At 36.3% G+C, this 22,979-nt stretch overlaps 1 protein-coding gene across 2 annotated transcripts in view; it reads left to right on the forward strand.

Annotated features, from left to right (window-relative positions):
* The first annotated feature begins 422 nt into the window (after positions 1–422).
* Positions 423–22,979, forward strand: part of LOC149795263 (uncharacterized) — an 87,985-nt gene continuing 65,428 nt past the window's right edge. For both annotated transcript variants that reach the window (XR_016422296.1, XM_089964995.1), the window contains exons 1-7: positions 423–717; positions 3,251–3,592; positions 4,668–4,764; positions 5,145–8,481; positions 9,944–10,081; positions 13,943–14,077; positions 21,805–21,902. Coding sequence is in view for 1 of the 2 variants with exons in the window: in XM_089964995.1 (XP_089821121.1) it covers positions 3,566–3,592; positions 4,668–4,764; positions 5,145–8,481; positions 9,944–10,081; positions 13,943–14,077; positions 21,805–21,902 (3,832 nt within the window). In the remaining variant the exon portion in view is untranslated. The remainder of the gene's footprint in view (positions 718–3,250; positions 3,593–4,667; positions 4,765–5,144; positions 8,482–9,943; positions 10,082–13,942; positions 14,078–21,804; positions 21,903–22,979) is intronic.

Genomic DNA, 22,979 nt, shown 5'->3' on the forward strand with positions numbered 1-22,979 from the left:
GTAACACAATAAACTAACCCAATTAGAGAAACTCTCGCTTTTAGGTAGAGGCTTCGGTTTGACGTTATTGACCTTTTTTTTTCAATTTTTTTCGTATGAGGTTTCATGTTCATAAATGGACTTTAAAGCAAGTGGTCTGTTCACCCTCTCTGCTGCTTAATTTCAAAACCTGGAATGGAGGTTCCAACTGTACAGCCATATTCAAATACTGGTCTAATTAAACCACTGAAACTAATTCGTTCACATTTTGTGGGCAGGTTGGATAATGATGATGATTGTTGTTGTTGCTATCGGAAAAACTTCGAACGGCTTGATGTTCTGTAATATCGCTACTTGTGCGTAGCTTCCGTAACTGCTTTTTAATAACGCCATGCTGTTGCTTTGATATTGGTGCAATTACATTGGATTCAAAATGGCTACGAAGTGTACGTCAAGTTAGCTGAGGCTTTCGTTTTTAATTGAATAATTTACTCAAACTTGAATAGAGAATGGCAAGACAGGTATTTCAGGATGTCTGATTTGTGCCCTGACAAAGTGCTGCCTCATACTAAATTACTCCAATTCCTGTGTGCCGTGCATTTTCAATTATTTACACTGTTGCATGAACTAACAAGATTGGGCTTGTTCAACAGGTCAACCGCCGAATAACTCCAATGTTGTTTTAAGTTTGCTTGGTGTAATTTACTAATTTGCATGCAGAAGTCTCAACTATCCTAGGTAAGTCTGTGCTTTATAACTGCATTTATGCATTTATAATTAACATTTTCTGGATCTGTAAATAGTTTGTCACATTCAGTTTGAGATGGTAGTTTTTACATGTATGTATAGATATATAGCGGAGGAAGATAGAGATCATGTTAATGCTTGTAAGTATATCATCCTCAAGTAACGTAGTCTTTTATCTGCATAAATGCCGCATACAGGGAAGTGGTTTATATGTAGTAACTATGACAAACATATACAGTAGAGGCCATTTGAATAGTTGCTAGTTATGAACCCACCCCACCAACCTCTTTCTCCTGTTCCTCAATGTGATACCGCGAATAAAACTTTAAAGGGTGTGTTTTTGTGTACTGTAATGTTTCTTAAATGCCAAATTCACATTGTTAATATTCAGCTGGAAAGTTGTCATTTCTGAATCTTATACTTCTCATGCATCTCAGAAATAGCTTGAATAATAATTTGCAAACAGCATATTTACAGCTTTTCTTTCTTCATTTTTCAACCTTTTTTCCATCACTCACTATCCCATCATTATGAATGTTTGATACAGTTAAACACACCTGCACACATTAGACACACAACTAATCTTGATTGTGTGATACAGTCATATTTGCACTGACAATCTGCAGGTCTTGGACTGGCAAGCAACTTGTTTATTTATTCATTGATTGCCAAGTTATTCTATAATTTCAAACATGCATCTGGATTTAATGGGATGAAACCAATGACTTGCCCCCCCCCCCAATCAAAATAATTACTACCACCATTTTTTTAGTACTAGAGCTGGGTATTAATTTGGTGATCATTCAGTGACAAACTATACTCCTTGTGGCCAATAAACTCTAGGATAAAGGCCTAGATAAACATAAACCAAAACTCCAAGAGGTCTCTATTATTCTCTGATGAAGTATGTAAATTTTTTTTTTATAAAGAATAGGACTATGGATGGAACAGGCTGAAAATTTAAGTTCTATCAGGCTTATTAACAGTCACAAAGTCATATAGCAGTAAAAGAAATTCAAGGCTCATATCAGCTGCATCACTTCAAAATAATAACTCCATGATTTAGTGGTACTGTGCAATTGGATAAATATTCTTAATTGAACTATTTTGATACAATTACAGATATTAGAGATTTTTTGTTAAGATTTTATATTAAAATATTTGTTCAATGATAGACTGAGAAACATTGGCTGACATTTAATTATGTGTACCTATGGGTTAACTTCAAACAGAGCCATGAGAAATACTGTATAGTTGTAACAATGATAACTAACTTTTGTACAAAGTTTTGAGAAAACACTCAATAATTCTACAAAATAACAAATAATCTATGAATAGAGCCATGAGAAACACTGAGTAACTTTATACTCAAGCTTTATCTGCAGAAGTACATGCATTATATGTAGCAAACCATTAAATAAGTCAGAAATCTTACAAATAAATCAGGCTGAAAAACAGATGAAAGGAAAAGGGAGAAAGATGTGTAACTGTACTTTTACCATATACTGGTGGGCTCTCTGAAAGACTACAAAAACATCTTCAGAAAGCATGGAGCTAATGTCATCCACAAACCTATGTGGAGAGAGATAGGGAGAGATTTGCCTGCAAGATTTTTTGCAAGTTTTTTTTTTAAAGGCATGTAAATAGTTAGTCATATCTTTGCAATGCATAAAAATGATAAATGTGTCAAAATACTAAAAAAGAGTTGATCTGTTTCATGCATAACTAACTTGTAATTGATTGACTGCTCATTAGTCTTGAGTGTTCACTTCAGAATGCACTGACAATCAGCTGGCGTTTACTTTTAATGTGTACTTATAATGTTGTCATTTTAATATGCCTTAAAAGAATCAATTATTTGAAAACTGGAACAAGTTATTTATGCTGGACAAAGTACATTTTAAGTTATGGTGTTGCCCTCAAACTTAAGTCTGACAAGAAAATGTTGAATTCTTGTGCAAATTTTATGACAATTTAAATTCCAATCAGGACAAGTATAAAATATTTTTCTTTTGGTATTTTTTTTTTTATCCAAGGAGAGTATAGTGAGATACATAAATATTTGTTGTAGAATGTTTCATTGTAAATCTTTATGATAATTGAGATTGGTTTGGTCAAGATGCCGTCTTGTTCTATCTGGACTGATTCAAATATGCATATTTTCCTTGAGCTGAACAATAAAACCAAGAAAAAATGCCTATTGTGCATTGTATTAAACAGTACCATGTATTATCAAACAGCTTGTCTTACACCTGAAGGTTACTGGTATTAATTAGAACAACTTTATTTTGTGCTTGCTGGATTTTATTGGCATATATATTTTTACTGGATTTTAAATCTGGGTTTCAGGTTTGCACCAAAAGTTATTTAGAGCTTCATATACTTGCACCTACACTACTTGTATGCAACACTGAATTACACATACAATGCTGTCATATGCACTGCACTATTCTTAATATGCAACAATGAAAGTGATCTGGATTTGCTTTGCAAGGCTAATACCATTATTGTTGACATGTTCCAGGTTTGGTTTGAGTTACCTGTATCGGATGTCACAGATTCTGAGAGTGAGGAAAGTGATGACAGTCGGCGAACTGCAACAAAGCCGTTCATAGCACTGAAGAGTGCCATACCATCCCTTGATTTGTCTAAGTACAAGTGTGAAACTCATCTGTCATCAGGTTTGTCATCAGCTGTGGAGATTGACGGCTTCCCTGGTCATTACCAAGATTACTGTGTATACCAGTCGCATGCATCATACTGGATCTCTCACTCTGTCGGTAACAAAGAGCTTGAGGCTTTGACCAAATCACAATCGGAATATTTGTTAAAGGCAAATATGGATCAAGGCAATTCTAGTAATCAGGTATATACGTGGTCTGAATCCTGATTTTTTTATGAAGTGTAACATTGAAATATTACCTTCCATCAGCGTGTTTTATTAGGACTTTGTCCATTAAACTAAAATAGGTAAGTAAGGTGCATGTAACTTGCATGCTTCATATGGATAAATAATCTATTTAATACCAAACATGCACAAATGATACACACTACTTTGCCTGCTGATGAAATGTACTACCCCACCCCATAAGTATTTTAATGAAAGATCAGACAACTAGGTTAACAGGTCTTAAGGTCAAATAAATAGTTTCCATTTGAATGTGGCATCTTTATAGTATTCAGCAAACTGTTTCATATTCCTATTTTATCTTAGTTGTTTTGCACAAAGTTCAGTCACTGTTTGGAATGACACTTAAAGGTGTCAGCATAGATACTGCTTAGCTTTTTAAATTTGTCCAGTTAACTATAAAAAAAATCATCTGGCTGATATGCAGTTCAGTCCTTGAAACTTATTTTTTACTTCAAATAAACTGTTATCCTATTATAATGATGAGGAAAATTATTTTTTCTTGGGGGGTGTATGTTGTTGTTGTTGTTGTGGGGTTTAACGCCATTTTTCAGCACACGATAGGCTATACATGGCGGCCAGTATTAATGGTGGAGGAAGAACCCGGGAAAACCCCAGAAAGAACCACCGACCCACGAGAAGCTACTGGCAAGCTTTCTCACATACCCACATTGGCTGAATCTTTGACTCGAACCGCCGCAGACAGAGGTGAGATGGCAGTGATCCGTAACGAAGAGCGCTTTAGACCACTCGGCCACTCGGGGCCCCCGGGGGGTGTATGTGTCAAATGACTCTTCAATTTTGAAGTTTTGAATTCTATTGAGAACCCCATATGCATGTACATGTATATGTGTGTGTGTGTGTATGTGTTTTTGTGTTTGTATGCAGACATCAAAGAAGACACATAAGTAGTTTTCATCTGAGTATGTGGTGCAGAAATACGGATTGAACAGCTTTATCTAATGCCAGATCATGCATATAAGATAAAATGGGTATTCACTAAAGCAAATCATTTACATTTCTCTTCCAACAGACTGTATCATCTGCTAATGAGAGTCAAGATGACATGAGGAAAACATTTTCGTCTGATGAAGCATGGCAGTCAGAGACTACAGAAACATCACATGAAGGTTGCTTTAATTACGGTCTTTAAAAAATTGGTGACTTTAAGGGCACATTTGTTCTCCAAATATTTATAAAAGAATTTTTCAAACATACCATTAGTTGCTGATTATTGTATTTGATGAATATGCATCTTTAAATGTTACCATGAAGGATGAATAGTGCAATCATTTGCACAATAAGGTGGGTGGGTGTAGGGTGGATTGGGGGTAATGGTATGTTGGTCCAGTTTTCAGTCATTGCAGTTTTGGGTGAAAATAATTGTTTCTGTACCGTTGTCCCATTATCCAACAAATACATGCAAATATAAATCAGCTGAAATCAACTCCTACATTGTTCTTAAATAAAATTTAATGCAAAGTTTCAACAATATTTTTGTTTTTCCCAGGTAACTTGGGACTGTCTCAGTACCCACTGGAGGATGCTTCCCAGAGTTCCTCAGTTCAGGACAGTGCCCAAGACGAAGCCGTCCACTCTGCCATCATGGAGGTATCTACAGAACTGGTCAGTGGAAATTATTCCATAGCAAAGTATGCAGCAGGAGGGAGTGAAAGCTCAGAGATTTCAGATGAAGAAAATGCTAATAAAGGAGAAGGGGGAGGTGGGTGTGTTGCTCGTTACCCTGAGTCATCAACAGGGCTGTCTGATTCAGACTGGAATCCTTATTCAACTGAGTCAGATAACAACATGTCACCAAGACAACAACCAAAACAAAAGATAAAGTCATATTCTGATAGTGAAGTCAAGACTAGAGCTTCTGAATCAGATGATTTTGAGTCAGGTCAGCGAAAACCACTTAGGCTGGAAGATGCTATCAATACTGTGGCAGAAGTGAATGGAGCGCGATTGAGAGAGCATAGTGCTGATTTGATACCAGTTTCCAGACTTGAGCAGGAATTGAACAATGACAGCAGTGAAAACAAGTTTAGTTCTTCTGATAACAGTAGACCAAGTTCCAAGTCTCCATTTTCTTATGATGGTCGGATCAGCAGGTTTGAAAACTACCCATCATCTGATGCTCGAGAATTCTCAAGTGATAACTCAGAAAGTGACATGGATCATATTAATCTTAAAAACAGCAAATTTTATCCTGAAGAACATGTTGAGGATTTTAAGCTTGAGAAACTAGACATTTTGAAATATAGGCTAGACAATAAATGGCAGAAAAGCTCAGCTGTACCCATTTCTGCTTCAAGCCAGGTAACAGATTTGCCAAAGGAAATGGAGATTAATAAAGGTTTTGCTGAGCAAAGGAAGGCAGAGAGTAAAATGGCTTGTGGTGATGTTGGAGCAGGAAAGAAAGATACAGATAGATTGGAAAGATTACAGCATGCTGGGAAAAATATACAAGAATTAATTGAGTCAGAATCCTTGCAGAGAGCAAGAACCCAGTCTCAGTCAGCTGATGGTGGAAGAGAGACAAAAGTTCTTGAGAGACGTGACTCTGGGGAGCCCATTCCTAGACTTACGAGGTCAGAGTCACCAGAACCAAAACTGTGCAAAAGTGCAAATATGGCATTTCAGAAGGAACGAGATGTGACCTCCACTTACGTCTCTGTGTCTGAAAGGGAGAAGCTTATGACAGAGAAAACAGATGGTAATGCCATCAAAGATAAACTTTTATCATCTCAGTCACCTACACCAAGATCTCCTAGTGATGAATCTCTAAAGAGAATGGCTAAAATGCTTGAGGACACAAAAAAACAGGTCAGAGAGGCGGTGACTCCTATCATGAGACCTGATCCATCAGGAAGTGAGGAGAGATTCTCATTGCGAGAAAGATACTCAATTCCAAGCCAACAGCGAATTGGAGAAAATATTTTAACTGCATCACAGGAAAAGAAAGATGTTTTCAGTATTTTAATGAAAGATGACCATACTAAGCTTCAGAAGTCGCAAGATCTTGACAGTCTGCCTTCTTTGACCAGTTTAGAAGTGGAAAAGCTCCTTCGAAAATCAGATGACTATGGGCAGAGACACAAGTCATCAGGACCACTAGTTTCTTCCTATTCTAGTGATGAACCAGCTGTCAAAACAGCTCCCTCAGCTCAGTCCAAGTCCACGGACAGTGGAAGCCCACAAACATCAGCCTTTAATGCGGTTGACAAAGCTGGTGATGCACAGTTAACAACAGATGGCAGAAGTGTGCCAGCATCAAAGGGAGAAAATGATGAGCACTTGCGATTAAGGAAGTATTCAGAGAGTAGTGAAAGTTCTGAAGATTCTCTACACAGACAGATTCAAGAAGTGCTTGCTGGTACTTCGCGTTTGGAGAGAATCAAAGCTACTTCTGTTTGGAATAGCCCAGGTGTCCCTTATACTGGCACATTCCAGCTAAGGAGTCTTGACTATAATCGACTACAAAAAGACCTGGAGGAGATTCAGGTTAGTCTGCATACCATGGATAATGGTGGTGGCAAGCCTAGAAGAGATGGTGGAGGTCATCTTCAGTGCCATGAAGTTAATGGAAGAGAATCATTGAATAATAGTTCAAGAGAACAGGACAAGTCGTTGGGAACCAATTCCAATCCTGAAAGTGCACAAGATCGCAAGTTTCTTTGGGACCATGCTGCTGACTTTGGTTATGATGAAAACTACTCAGGTCAGTTCATAGGAAATTTAACAGAAACTGACACAGAGTCTTTGTCACAGAGGTTGAAGAATATACAGAAGAGATTAGCAGCAAACTCATCTGGGGATGATGGACTTGGATATACAGGTGGGACAAGTGCCACTGAGCTAGATGTACAAGAACTTGAGCCAGATGTAGGTTTAGATGACCTTGACAAACGTAGTGCACAAAGTCCAAGTGAGTATCCAAATCAAGATGTGGAATCAATTATTGCAAGATATCGCTCAGATCGCCAACAATTACAAGATAAGTTTCAACCTGAAAATGATGGGCGATTTGCACAAGAGCATAAAATGCTTGATCAGGAGCCTAACATGCCAGAACAAAAACCCAGTGCTGATGAAAGGAAAGGAAACTCTCCAACAGAAGTATCTGTGAGAACAAGAAAGAAGATTACTGAATCCTTGGAAGCACCAAAGCCACAGACATCACCAGATGAAGGTTTAACAGCTAGAGTCAATAAAATTCTAAATTCTGAGCCTCAGTTGTATAAGCCAGTCACCCTTGACAATGGTAAAGGCCTAGCAGATGAAGTCACAAAAATTCTTAAGGAGGGACACCCTGAGAAGCAAGTTCATGGAATTTTAGAAGAGGCTATGGTCCACGAAAGAGAAATGATAAAGAAACTACTTGAGAGACCTAAGATGGATTCCAGTCATGACAGTGTTAGTTTTGATAACAGTTTGACTGTTCCAGAAGAGAATATTCGACGGCAGCTTGAATGGTCAATGCTAAGTTCTCCTGGTGGACCAAAGCATAGTGGTGACCATCTTGGGACAGATTATTCACCAATCAAACCAATGGGACCATTCAATGCATTCAGTAATGCCAAAACTTTCCTATCATCACAGCTGGAAAAGATGTCACAGCAGACTTTTGATAAGAGCATTGAGCTGCACACACCCTATCGCCAGGCAATAAAATGTTACCCCGTGTATGGTTTAGTGAAAGATGAGGGAGACAATACCAGTAGCCAAGTGTCAAGGGGAGTGAGAGAAGCATGGATCCAGCCAGGAGACAGAGATAGTACTGTTCAAGGCAGAGATGCTGGTTTGCCTAGGGGAGTTAACCCATCAAGAGACCCTTTGTCACAGTAAGTGCATGTAATATCAGGTTACCATGGTATTGATATACTTCATTATCAGACCCTGGTCATTTACTTTTCAGATGTGATCAGTTGATTATAGTTATAATTACATACTTTTGGGCAGAGAAATGGATTATAATTCATTTTTAATGTAATCAGCATGTTGCTGTTGATTATCTTTGTATGCAGAATTATTATATTTCAGTCTGTGATTTGTGCATTTCAGGAGTGAAAAAATTGTGTTTAATATATTTGTAAGTAAAATATTTTATATTTAGTGGAAAAACATACAGATACTCCTGTTTACCACTTGAACTTTTGATCTGTCGGTCATTATGAGAAGTAAGAGTTCTTAATATTCACTGATTTCCACTGTTGCATCATGAACTCTGAGCTTGAAACATTCCACAGAGGTTCCACTGATTTGTTAACTCACTTCCTGTGTATCATTTTTGGAAATTCAAACCTTAAATATTAAAATAATGTGAACATTTTAGTTCAGTAAAACCTGTTATGAGCAACCACCTGTCATTTAGGATCACAGTCATAATGCATGGATTGATTTTATTATATAAACGCTCTGTTGTGAGCGACGACCCACTGAACACAACCAGCGACCATGATGTCTTGGCAAAATATGCATTTCAACACTGCTATGAATGACTGCATCGCAAAAACAAGAATAAACTCTTCCAACCTTTATTTAAATTTAATCCCTTTAACAACGACCGCTTATACTGTTTTAAAAAAAGAGGCTGGCTACTGATGTCTAAATTTTTGTAGGTATGCTTATTGTGTTTTATAGTTTCTATTGTAAAAAAGACTAAAGTACATGTTGATTATTTCTGCACTTAGCCTGGTTCCCGGCCTTCTAGCATCCATATGTACGAGTAGAACTCAGTATCCCCATGGATGACCATATTGCAAGAACATAGACACCACTAACCTATATGTTATCATTTTATAACAATGACTGCCTGATTAGTAACAATTGTTAGATAAACATAAAAAGAACACAAAAAAGGATTGCGGATACTGTTGATAAATGCTGCAGTCCAATAATCTTGCCTGATACCCACATGGTATATTTTTACTATTTTATCACCCACATTAGAGATCACTCCTTTCATAAAGCCATCTTTTCACTTCTATTCCACCACTAATTTATTGTGGTTTCTAAAGATCTTAAATGGTTGCCTTTATTTATTTCAGAGTTAGGTCCCTTTTATTAGCTCAAGTCTCTCATTGTTTCCTTACTTTTCATGCTAAATGGAAGTCCCTATATGGCTTGGTTACATGCCTTGTTCCCCCAAAATTAGTAACAGGAGAGTGGTGACTAAAATGAGTTTAAAAAAAAGAATTAGTCATTTAGAGGAAATTCATACAAGCGATTGAATTTGTTTTGTTTGTTAGGATTGCTTTTTTATTTACATGGCTGTTATTATTATCCATTTTGTTTAAAATCCAGTGAAAGATTTTTCCTTACTGAGAGAACTGGTAACTCAGGTAGAGGTGGTTACAATGAAGATGACCTGTCATCAAGCAGACACCAAAGAGCTTTGAGTGATCCATTTGAAATGGATCCTAATCGGAGAGATTTAAGCAGGTATTTTATGTAGCCTCATTGTTTATCTTAATAACATTGGTATACATAATGTTTGTGTGATTGTGTTTGTGTTTATATATATATATATGCTTGCAGTGATGTGCACTATGTATCATTATGTCAGATTTTGTAATATTTTAATTTACTGTATTTGCATGTCATTCATTGTATATTTTTGACAAAGTAAATTCCAAACTTTTTTTTCTTATCATTGGCACTGAGTATTTAATAAATGGACATATAATAAAAAAAATACTTACAATGTATATGGAGACAAGTTTTTTCATTATATATATATATATATATATATATATATATATATATATATAGATATTAACACAAGTGTGTTTCTATGCACTCTGACACAACAGGGTCTGTACAATATTCAGAAATTTTGCATCGAAATGAAGTCTTTAAGAGAAGTAATTACTATTGGAATTTGTTGCTGATGATGTCATATCAATGCTGATGAAAATCTCCAGTCATTCACTTTATGGATAAAGACATATAGAGCCATTATCTGTATATCACAGTGAAGAGTGTAGTGGGCTTCAAATGACAGAAATTTAAAATAAAAATTAAAGAAACAAAGAAAGTAGATCTGATATGCAAACATTCAGGGAAAATTGAAGAATTTGACCTTGAGTATGTCGCTTTCACTTCTTATTCACTATCATTTTGATCTCGAGTCAGTCACTTTCAATCATAACTCATTTTGAGCTAAAAGAGGTAAAATAAAAAGAATATTCTGAAGAAATTGCAATATGAAGATCCACACCTTGCACCAATGTAATTATGGTTTAATGTATGCATACTCACTGATTGTACCAATGTAATGATGGTTTGAATGTATGCATACTCACTACTTGTACCATGGTTTGTAATCCAGCACCCTTTATTCAGCCTGAAAATAAATGTTCTTGGTTTTTGTTTCTTGTAAAGTTACAGTCAATCCATCTTTATGTTTAAAGGCACTTTATTTTTTAAAAGAATGAGATAAAAAACATTAGAGGCATATTTCAAAATGTTCATGGAAACTAATCCTTTTTGAAAACATTATATTGTTTTGAATTTTTAATATTAGTTTAAGTCCATTTAAAAATAAAATTACAATGAAACATAACTTTATGCTGTGACAGAAACCAAGTAATTGACCTCCTGGATAAGTGCAGAGGCTGATAGTCATCCTCATCACCCAGTTATATGTACATCATGTAGTGGTGTATGTTTATATTATTATATTTGGATTCCATACATTTGGGTTGGTCATTTACTTTGATACTATAACACGTACAATTTCAGATCTGTATGACCTCAGCATTTCTCATCCAGTTTACATGATTTGTTTTCATCACTTATTTAGAAGCTCACAATCAATAACCAACTTATTTTTCCAGGACAGAATTGTACAAAAAAGTTAATCTAATTAGTGTGAGGATCATTCTGTATTTTTCCATGAGGTCATTGTTTGCTATGCTAGCACACTTACTGTACAAAACATTCCATATCATTCACCAGCACTATATTGTCATTGATTTGTCTTTGAATTGTCATTTTTTGTGTTTGTAGGATGCTATTGATGGGAACAATTCATTGCAGACCATTTATAATTGAACTGATTACATTTTTTTGTCTCTTAAGTTTTGTTATGTTCAGTTCTGCTCCAAATTAGGGCTGTTCCATTAAAACGTACATAGGATCCAGGGAAGGCACTTTTAAAAAAAGGTACTCACCCATAGATGCAATTTAAAATTGTCTGATCATTTTAATATGAACTCTGTGAATCAAAGTATCCTGGCATATATTTTTTAAAAACTGCCTTCCCTGGGTACCATGTATGTTTAAATGGAACAGCCTTATAAGGGTTGAAGCCAATCTTGCATATTTTCCAAATGATGAGCCTTGAAGCCTGTCATCTGATGCCATTGTGTATTTTAGATCACTTGGCCACCCAGGGCCCCTGCCAGTCTTGTATATCTTAAATTTATTGTTTCATGTATTTATGAGCTGCCAGTTTTTGAATAGCCCAATTTCCTATTGAGCCCTCTTGGGCAGAAACTTTACATATTGATAACTTTGGCATCCATATGTATGCCCAGTATACACCTATCTTTGTATCCATCCATACCCTCGCTAAGGTCAATGTTAAAGTTTTTAGCTCATCTGCTTAAAGGCCAAGTGTGTTGATGTATGATTCTTTGCCTGTCAATCATCATCCATTTCGAATTGCTGTGTACAGCCTCTCAAAAGCCATAAAAGAATTTGAACAGATTTGATGGAAAACATTGTAGAAGGAAGCTCTTTGTCCAGATTACACAGGTTTATTATCAAATTTGGTAACTGTTACTAAAAACAAAAATTCATAAATGGCATATCAAAACAGCTTGACAGAATTTGACCAAATTTGAATGTAAGCATCCTTGCATGAAGGTCTTTCCAATTTTTTTTATTTTATATTAATATGCCATCATGTATGGTCACCATTATAAAAACTGAAAAAACTTATTGACTTATTCTCAAAAACTGCTCAGTGGAATTTGATGAAAGCATCCTGTCATTGAAGTCCTTCAGATTTGTTAAAATTATGCTGATCTTCAATCAGATATTGCTGTATTAAGACCACGATGTTTACCAGAAGTTTAGAACATGTACACAGTATGCAGTAATCAAACTGATGACGTTGAATCTAATTGAGTTGAATGACTTCTGCGAACTTCTCTGAGTTTGACCAAATTTGACATAAACCATTCAGGTACGAAGGATTTCCAAATGTAAGTAGATGATTCTATTTTGCATTACAAATATGACTACCATTACTAAATACATAATTTCCTTTTAAATGACTTTTCAAAAACCACCAGTGGAAGCATCTTGGTGTGAAGGACTTTTATGATTCTGATCGACCTTGAAACAACTTCTTCTAAAAGACACCTAACATTATTTTTGCTTGATTTGATAGAAAACATCTTAGATTTATTTATATACTGACACAGCATAGTGGCCATTACTAAAATTAGAAAGATACCTATACTACCTTAATCTCATCATGTGACCAACTCTGACAGAAAGCATCCTGCATCGAGGCCTTTCAGTATTTGGAACTATGGATGAATGTGTAAAAGCTGCAGAAATACTGAAACATATAATATATGCAGTCAACAGATTTGAAGAAGTTTCTCATCAAAAGATTCCATTGATCCATAATGTTTTGGCCAACTTTTCTTGCATTTTGTTATTTGGCAAATATCAGCCTCTTGTTTAGACTAAGCTGACTAATATTTCTTCCTAAGTAAAGGTAGACTTGATAGTAAGTGATTGTCTTGTGAGACAATATGGCCCCTTATGTCCACAAGTTTAAATACCAATGAAAATGTGATTTTTTTTTTTTAGACTATTGAAATTTAGGCCCATATAAATAAATAATTGAACAGTACCATATATACTTGCTTATAAGTAGAGTTCAACTGAAAACCTCACAGACCCCGATATTCTCTTGCAAAATTTTGGGCAGATCTGGGTTAATGCAGTTTGTTTTGATTAATCAGTATAACAATTAACATAGATCCTGATCTGCCAGCACATCATTTGTCAAATCTGAGTCTGTATTGTTTGCAGTTAGATTTGACTTCTAAGCAAGTACATATGGCACCCTATTTAATCAGACCATATCCTAAAGTTAAACTACATTTAACAGACTTCTCAGTGGTCATAATTGGGAGGTTTTGCTGTATCTTCTGAATGCCTTCAATATGCTGGACAGACTTGAACAATAGTCTGGTTTTCAACCTGTCTTTACATTGTGATACATGTAAAAGGGAATGCAGGGAAATTAGTTTAACATACTACCGTCTCCTTTGAAAGAGAGCAGTATCATGCTCGGTCCAAATCAGAAGAAGCTACTATACTACCAAGTGACAGTTTGAGCCAGTACAGTATAACTTCTGACCAGTCGATAACAGACAGAAGACCTGCCTTTGATTCACCTCCAAAATATCAGTGAGTTTTCTCCCTTTGATAGCTAATTTTCCTTTCTTGCTGAGTACATGTAGACATTTAATTTACATTTTATAAAGATTTGAAGTGTTTAGATTGTATTTGCATCCACATTTGTTAGTTACCTTCATGAAAAAACAGGCTGTTTTATGTTTATGTATGTTGAACCATCCAGCCTGGCTTTTCAGAATACTGAAGAGCTTATGGGATGGTCTGTTGTCCATTGTCCATCCATCCATTAGCATAAGTTTCTTTATTGCTACTCCTTCTAAACTACTTGTTGGATTGCCATGAAGCTTTACACACACACTTGTTTTATGGTCCTAATGAAAATGGGCACACAGTGGCCATCATGAAAATCTCTTAATTGCTGATCCTCCTGAATAGATTGTCATATGATGACTGGGTTTTCACAAAAAGACTTCTTATCATGTAAAGTTGGTAGCAAATGAAAATGAGGCTAGTCTGATGTTAAGTATTGCTGCCACAGCTACCATCTTGATAAGCCCACAGTGACCATCTTGGAAATATTGTTTTTGCTACTCCTCCAGAATGTATGGTCATATCAACATGTTTTTTTTTTGCTAAACAACTTCTTATGATGTCTGGTTGGTTCTAAGTGAAATGGTGCCAATATTTAATATGACCACAGTGGCCATCTTGAAAATCTTGTTATTTTCTCTTCTCTTAATGACATGATGGTTTTCACCAAAAGACTTCTAATGATGTCTAGTTGGTCATAAATGCAAATGGTGCTGAGTTGTTGGCCAACATGGCTGTCATAGGAGCCATATTGAAATATTGCTATCACTAATCCTTCTGAAAGGCTGGTTGCATCAACAAACTAAACATCTTGTTATGATGTCTGGATTTTTCCTCATGGTTCCATTCAGACTTTTAATAACCTGGCCATGGTGGCCATCTTGAAACTCTTCTTACCACTATTTCTTGTGAATGTAAGGTCATATCAGCATTGGGTTTTCACTGAAAGACTTATGATGCCAAGTTAGTCAGGAATAAAAATGGTGTAAATATGACTTCTAACTGCAAGACAATCTTGTCACTACTTCTCGTTGATGGCTGGTCATACTGACATTATTCTTTCACTAAAAGACTTCTTATGATGTCTTGATGGTAGCAAATTGAAATTAGTTTGTAGAGCGTCAGTCCCTTCAAGGGACTCTGTTTTAATTTGTCATCTAAAAAGAATTCATGACTTATGACCATATTGCCGTCATGGTGTCTTCAGGATATTACATCACCATAATGTGTCATATGTAATTAATTAAAAATCACTATTAGTCACATTTACTTATGAGTAGTATGTAGTAGAATTAACTTTGCTTTGTGTGCTGTAACATTGGTTTGCAGTGTCAGCTTTGCTTGTTGTTTTGTCATTATTTGTGTGCTATACATTGGATGTAAGTCAAATCTGCATCAGAAAATATTGCCAAGAATGATTAAAACGTGAGATAGAAAGATTATGAGGACCAGTAGATATTTTCTTCCTCGTAATATGTTTCAAATTTAATCATGAATACCCAGTAATATATGGGAAATGTGCTTCAATTTTGAATTTTCTGTCTTTCAAAGTAAACTTATAACTAGTGCTTCTCATACTGTGGTACCTGAGAAAATGAGCTCAATGCTTATCTTAACCATAATCACTGGACCATGAAATATACTTGACACATCTTAATACTAAGTCATATCATTTGGCATGCAATGATGTCTGAGAAAATTGTTGTTGTTGTTGCTATAGGGTTTAATGCCATTTTCAGCACAAGATAGGCTATACATGGCAGCCAGTATAACTGGTGGAGGAAGAACCAAGGAAAATCCGGGAAGAACCACTGACCCACGAGAAGCTACTGGCAAACTTTCTCACATACCAACGTTAGCTGAACCTTAGACTAGAATCCATGCAGACAGCAATGAGATGGTAGTGATCTGGAACGGCGATCGCTTTAGACCAAATACATATGCATCCTTGAATGCCAGAGGGATCAGTCAATTTGTAAGCCAGAAGTACTTGAAATCCAATTTAAATATATGAAAAGCATAAGGATTTCTCCTTTGGATGCATTCTTCATTGACATTAAAAGTTGGGATATAAGCTTGCTACCTCCAGAATCCAGAGCTACTAAAATTCATTTTTTTCTATCTATATTATATTGACATAGGGCAGTAAGTCTTATATATATTTATATATAAATGGGAATCTTAGTGTAAGATCCATCCATCTAGGCAAGCCAGTGGTTACACATGAAGATTGGTACAGAGACTGAAGTGAAAATCTGTCCGTCCTGGCATGACTGGTATAGAAGCTGACCAGATCGCCTTTAATGCATCTGACAACCAGGCTGAGTATTCTCCCAGCTAACCCACTGTCAGCCCAGGTTCAACAAAATTGCCTGGCAGAGATAGCTTTCCCTATATTCACTGTTACCGTCATGGTATTAGCAGTGGATGGCGTTTTGTCTTCATTACCTCCATGGTTTATCCCAAAATTGGAAACAGACGATGATCAAAAACTGACAATGATCAAAAGTATTCACATAGTAAGTGTAAAGATACTTCTGTGCAACAGCATAACTCCTATCTAACCAGGGAGAAACTGTAGTTTAGTTGTGAGGCTGCCATTGAGGAGATATACTAGGTGTTGCCTGCTTTGGAAATGCCCTCCATCCCCTACTGCGATTATGACTATAAAGTCCAAGCATCAGTTAAAATCAGTGATGAGGAAAATTTCTCCATCTTTCTGGCTGCTGCTCTAGTCAGCAAAAATTGAGATTTGCAATTGATTGTCCCAACATTATTGTAACCCGTGGAATGCTTTCTTTAAGGAAACCAGGCACCAGCTACTATTCATCATCCTGATACAGGACACATTCCACTGCCAACCATTGGATAAGTATGTAACAGCAGTTAGCATGTCCGCCTAAACATTATATAAGGTGGATACAAATTTTGTTTCGACCAGCACCTGGGAGTCAACAACCCACATTGCTCGAGTCATTAACAGAGCAGCTCACCATACAATGGCTAATGCATTGACTGCCTCTGCCAATCTTGACTTGATATGTTGTGATTCATGTTTATGTGCCACATTGCTAAATCTGCTTCATGCTGTGGCTTTAAAATGGCTTCATTTTGCACACAATTGCTGTTGTGGGGCACAATTGAAGTTCAGAGGCAGGCATCTGAATAACTACCCCTCCACCTTGTTGTTCATCATGTATCCTAATTTGTAAACCCACCATCTCTGCCATAACAGATGGATGACAGGGAAAAGGGATGTTTTATCTGTTATATTTTACACTGCAAAGAGCCAACCTTATGCCAGCAGACAACAGCTAAACCAGTGTAGGAGGCAAGTCACATTTCTCTACCCCTTATCCTCCTGCTTCCTGACCTTGACCTAATGCTCCCACTGTCCTTAGATTGGTGGATGCCAGACTCTGCAGTTTACAATCACATTGGATCAGCCTATTTCTACAAAATGGATGAATGACCTTAGCCATTTCATAGTGTATTTGGATCTTGTGTATCCAACCCCCCTCCTCATTTTTCCTGATCTTCTAACAGGTGTGACATCAGATTGGAAGAAGGACCACATTATGTAGCAGGAGATACAGACACTTATTGACAAACAGGCAGTGAAGATTTATGAAAGCAAAATTCTTTGGACATCTACTATTAATGACTGTTCCTTATCCAAAATTTCAGTGGCAAGTTTTGACCAATCGTAGACCTGAGTTACCTCATTGAATTCATTCTTCCACCAAGATTCCAGGTTGTCTCTCCAATGTATGCAATCAATCTCAATCTCACAGATGCATACTTTTATGTACATATGCATCTAGTATTGCAAAAGTTTCATAAGTTTTCATGCTGCGACAAAGTTTACCAATTTGAAGTCCTTCCCATTGATCTAACTCTCTGCCTCTGGTCTTTCACCAAAATTATGGATTGCATCATCACCTTGTTCTTGTTAACATCATCTATGGCAATGGTGGTGTATTTAGACACAGACCACTACATATCCTAATGGACAAGACAATCTTGGTACCAAATTGCTCCTTTGTTAGTTTTTCATTGGATTTATGTGCTTTAGGGGTGTCTTTTGATCGACCTGTTTGTCAATGTGGAAGCACAAGCTGCCCACCTTTGTCTCACCAGTCCCAACTCAGAAACTTGGGTTGTAGATCCTCTGTCAATCATTTGTGAGGGGAGGGGTTTTGGCCATTTGCTTACTCCTCCATGGCCATAGCATGGAAATTAATACAGAAATTACTTGGTCAGTATTGCAGGGTAATTCTGATAGCTCCTCTCAGATGAGACATGTCCTGAGTAAGTTCATCATATTCAAGCTAGTAAGAGAGCTAACAAGAAGGAATATGGTCAAACTAAATCTTGTGAAACAACTTCAGTTGCAGGTGTTTCATCCTTGCCCTGTCTTCTCCTTCATGCTTGCCCTTTGTCATTACAGTCCTCCGAGAGAAGGAATTTAGACCTTCCATTGTGGAGAGAGCAAGAAGGCCCTCCACAGAAGGTTAATGAGGGAATGAGGCATGTTGTCAGCAACTAGTGGCTCTTCAGGGAGAAAATGTTGGCACCAATTACCATCATAGGAAACTGCTCCATGATAATTTACATGTTCAAGCACAGTTACAGAGGATATGTGTCATGATAAAGATACATCAGACCTATTAGCCAGTTTTGATTTGAATAGACTAAAATCTCTCACCCTGTTTCCAAAATGGAATCCATCCTGGGTCCTAACATTTTAAACTGAAAGATTGTAGAAGCTTTTGGCTGGCATTCAGAGTCAGCGTTCTTGAATTTTTATCTCACAGAGACCAATTCTGAATCTTGTGGGTCCTGTGGCTGCAGCCTTAGATGGTTACCTGACTTGATGATATGAACATAGCCTCTTAGTTTTACTGGATTCGCCAAATAGTTTAATATTGACATAACATTTAAATAATCATCTTCTTATTGTGATATAGCAGTCATGGATCATGTTTCCCTAGGCAGTGCTGCTTTAAGGTGGAGCAATCTTTCTTCCCTTGAAGAATAATTGAGGTAAAGGCAGGCTGCTCAGCATTCTCTCCACCTATTATCTATTATCCCAGTGTTAATGTGGTCAGGAATGTATTGGAAGGAGAAAGCATTTTTAGAGTAAATTAGATTTTTGTCTGAGAATACTTGCCTTACTTGAAGGCCCTCCCAACTACCCCGCTATGTTTAGCTTTAAAACTGGACAAACATAGCAGTGCCAAGGGGAGGTAATGGACAAGAGTTACTGCCCTATATGATATAGCCAGAAATGACAAATTTTCCTTTCTTTATGACTGGGTTCTGGAAGTAGCAGGCTTATATCTCTAATATTAATGTGATCAGGTAAGTAATCTGAGGAACATAATCTGCTATAAAATTTGCTGTCTTGTGGCAAGCCATTGAAATTTAGGGATTTGTCAAGGCATGGGCTTTTCTCCTGACAAACCATTGAAGTTGGGGATTTTCTCATGGCAGGCCATTGAAGATGGGGATGTTTTCATGGCAAACCAATGAAGTTGATGATTTTTTATGGCAGACCATTGAAGTTGGGGAGTTCTCATGGCAAACCATTAAAGTTAGGATTTTCTCACATCAATCCATTGAAATTAGAAATTTATCATGGCAGACCATTAAAGTTGGGAATTTTCTCATGGCAAACGAATAAAGTTAGGATTTTCTGATATAAATCCATTGAAATTGGAAATTTATCACAGCAAACCATTGATGTTGGGGATTTTCTCATGGCAAACCATTGAAGTTGGGAATTTTCTCATGGCAAACCATCAAAGTTAAGATTTTATCATATTACAAAATTGAAGTTGGGGATTTTCTCATGGCAAACCATTGAAGTTGGGAATTTTCTCATGGCAAACCAATAAAGTTAGGATTTTCTCATATCAATCTATTGAAATTGGAAATTTATCACGGCAAACCATTGATGTTGGGAATTTTCTCATGGCAAACCATTGAAGTATGGAATTTTTCATGGCAAACCATTGAAATTGCTCTAGTAGATATAAAATACAGTATTCATTTTGAATTTCATGTTTTTTTCTTCAAACAAACGATTTTGTTCCGTTCAGTTTAGCATCATGGTTGAAAATGTCTTCTGAACAATATTAAAAACAGACTGGAAATCATATGTTGCCAAATATTGATATGTATCCAGTATATTATAGTCTGTGGTTGACTCGTATATATCAATGAAATGACTGCTTTCTCCAGCCAGAATAGGACAGAATTTGTGCAAATGGGCAAAGTGGGTGTAGAAAATTTTTAATTTATAATATTTAAGGTAATCACTTAAAACTTATGATTTTGGATATTTTTATTTTAGACAATTAAAGCAGTTATGAAATACTTTTAAAATATTACAAAATAATAATTTCAGTTTTTTTCTAAGGCTTGGTAACAATCATTTTGATTGGTTAAAGTTGTATTGTAACAGAAAAACTAAAAGTGACTAGTTTATATCACCAGAAAGGAACTACTTAACACATGTATTCATGCACCCATCTGGCATGCTTTGACAAGTTTTGTAAACATTGGTTACAAAATAGTAATGTTTTTTATTTCTTGAGATTTGTTTATTTATTCTGTAAATATTTGGAATCAGAAGAATAAACTTTTTATTTTACAGGATTGATGAAGTCTTGAAATTTGAAAATTGCTTACACACTGTGTGTGAGTGTTCATAGTGAAATAAGGGATGGTCACTCATTGTGTGTAATCAGTTTCAAACATCATGACTTACTGAATGCTGTAAAATAGGAAAATTAATTCTTAAGTACCTTTCTTATTTTGCTGTTGTGTAATATAGCTACAGCAGCCTTGAAAATTATTGAACTATTTCCATAACATCTGTTCCCACAAATAATGGATGTAATATTGAAATTATTGAACAATCTCCATATCATCTTTTCCCAGAAATAATGGATGTAATATTGGACAATTTATACATTTTATTAGCAGTGAACATGGATACACCCACTGAATCATTATTCTATTCCCTATGGGCTACCAAGATTGAGTTTTTACTCTTTATGTTAACATGTGGCAATATTTTTTGGAAATTCCATACTCCAGAGATAGCAATATAATTTATGGCATTTATGATCATCAGATTACCACCTAAATTGACTGCAGAGCACTAAGCTTATTTTTCTAACTCCAACTTTATCTTGGAAAGTTGACCCAAGTCAACATTTTTGATTATGAATTTATTATATTGGATCAAAATTGGATTGGGGTGGTGGGGGTAGAGGATGTGTGAAATAAGGCATGGCAAAGAGAACTTTTGCTTTTTAAGCATGCATAGGCAAAAGTACAGACACATGGATAACTACTTCACAAGAATTGCCCCCTAGTGTTGACCATGTATGTCAATATTTTCTTGTTGTTGTAATTATTGTTGTTGTTGTTCTTTTTCTTCTTCTTGCTTCAGACAAACTCTTTATGGTGAACTGTTTGCATAATATGTGGCATGCTGTGAGGGTCTGAAATATATGCAAAGTGAAGGAAATTTTGCTTTATATATTTGTGTAGGTGAAATGACAGATTCATGGGTTACTATTTCATCTGAATTGCCCCCTTGTGTGGACTCGTTATTTTCTTCTTCTTGGTGGTGGTGGTGGTGCTGTTATTAATAATATCCCTAATTGTTTCAGAAGAATTCCTCTTAGTGAAAAATTTACAGAACATGTGGCTCGACGTGAGGCCTCTAGCAAGCCAGTGGATGTGCCAGCAAGTCAACCAGTTAAAGCGGGTGAGACTAATATTTTCGAACTGATTTAATGAATCCTCAGTCCAATCTCTGTTTTTGATTACTGGCTAAATAAAAATTGTTTTCATTACCTACATGTCATATTTTGCAGTCATCGTAATCAGTTACCATATATACCCGCTTATATGTTGAGTCCAACTTCACAGACTGCACAGACACGGAATGAATTGGCAGATCTTGGTCTATGATGTTTACTAGGATTTATCAGAACAAGCACTGTATACCCTGGTCTGCCAGTGCATTATGTGATGGCAGATCAATGTGTTGTTTGCAGTTGAACTTATAAGTGAGTATATAAGGTATGTGTATCAGGAATAATGCAAGCATTGTATAATGCACTGTTGATGGGAGTATTTCTTCCCCATTTTTTTATTATTATCTAAAGTAATTTACAGATGAAAAGCAAGTTCAGATTGAAAACATGATTGCTTGGGTGGCATAAGTGGCTCGAGCATCTGCCTCATGTGCAGGAGGCTGTGGGTTTGAACCCTTGCCGAGACATACCAAAGACTTATAAATACAATACGTGCAGCTCCTTGCTTGGTACTCAGCATTAGGAAGTTAGTGTTAGGACTGGTCGGCCTGGTGTCAGGATAATGTGACTGTGAGGGACATAATGCTACATGTGGCATGATGCCCCAGTGCTAGACATCACTTTAAATTGCCACACTGCAGACATCATAACAATATGAGTGAAAAATTATTAAAGCTTTGTTAAAAATCCAAAACACATCCAATCACAGATTAAAAACAAACACGAAACTGCTTACACATGTTCTTTTCCCCCAGGTAATACTTTTATATGCTTGTGTCACAGGTGTAACTTTTTTCTTGCAATTACCACATAATGAAAGTATCATAACTTTTAATCACAAGGTATTATCAACAGGGCTAAAGTTCTTTATTCAAGTTGAGTGTTAAAGTTATTGCAAATTAGATCTTGGGAAGGGATGCATCACTTCATAAATGATTTCCAATGAAAACTTGTTATAATCTAATCTAGTAAATAAACCACAACTGATAGCATGTTGTACAATGACGAAAATATAAAGTCCCATG

This window comes from Sinohyriopsis cumingii, chromosome 7 (genome assembly GCF_028554795.1).
Source record: "Sinohyriopsis cumingii isolate HCF-2022 chromosome 7, ASM2855479v2, whole genome shotgun sequence".
Taxonomy (NCBI): domain Eukaryota; kingdom Metazoa; phylum Mollusca; class Bivalvia; order Unionida; family Unionidae; genus Sinohyriopsis; species Sinohyriopsis cumingii.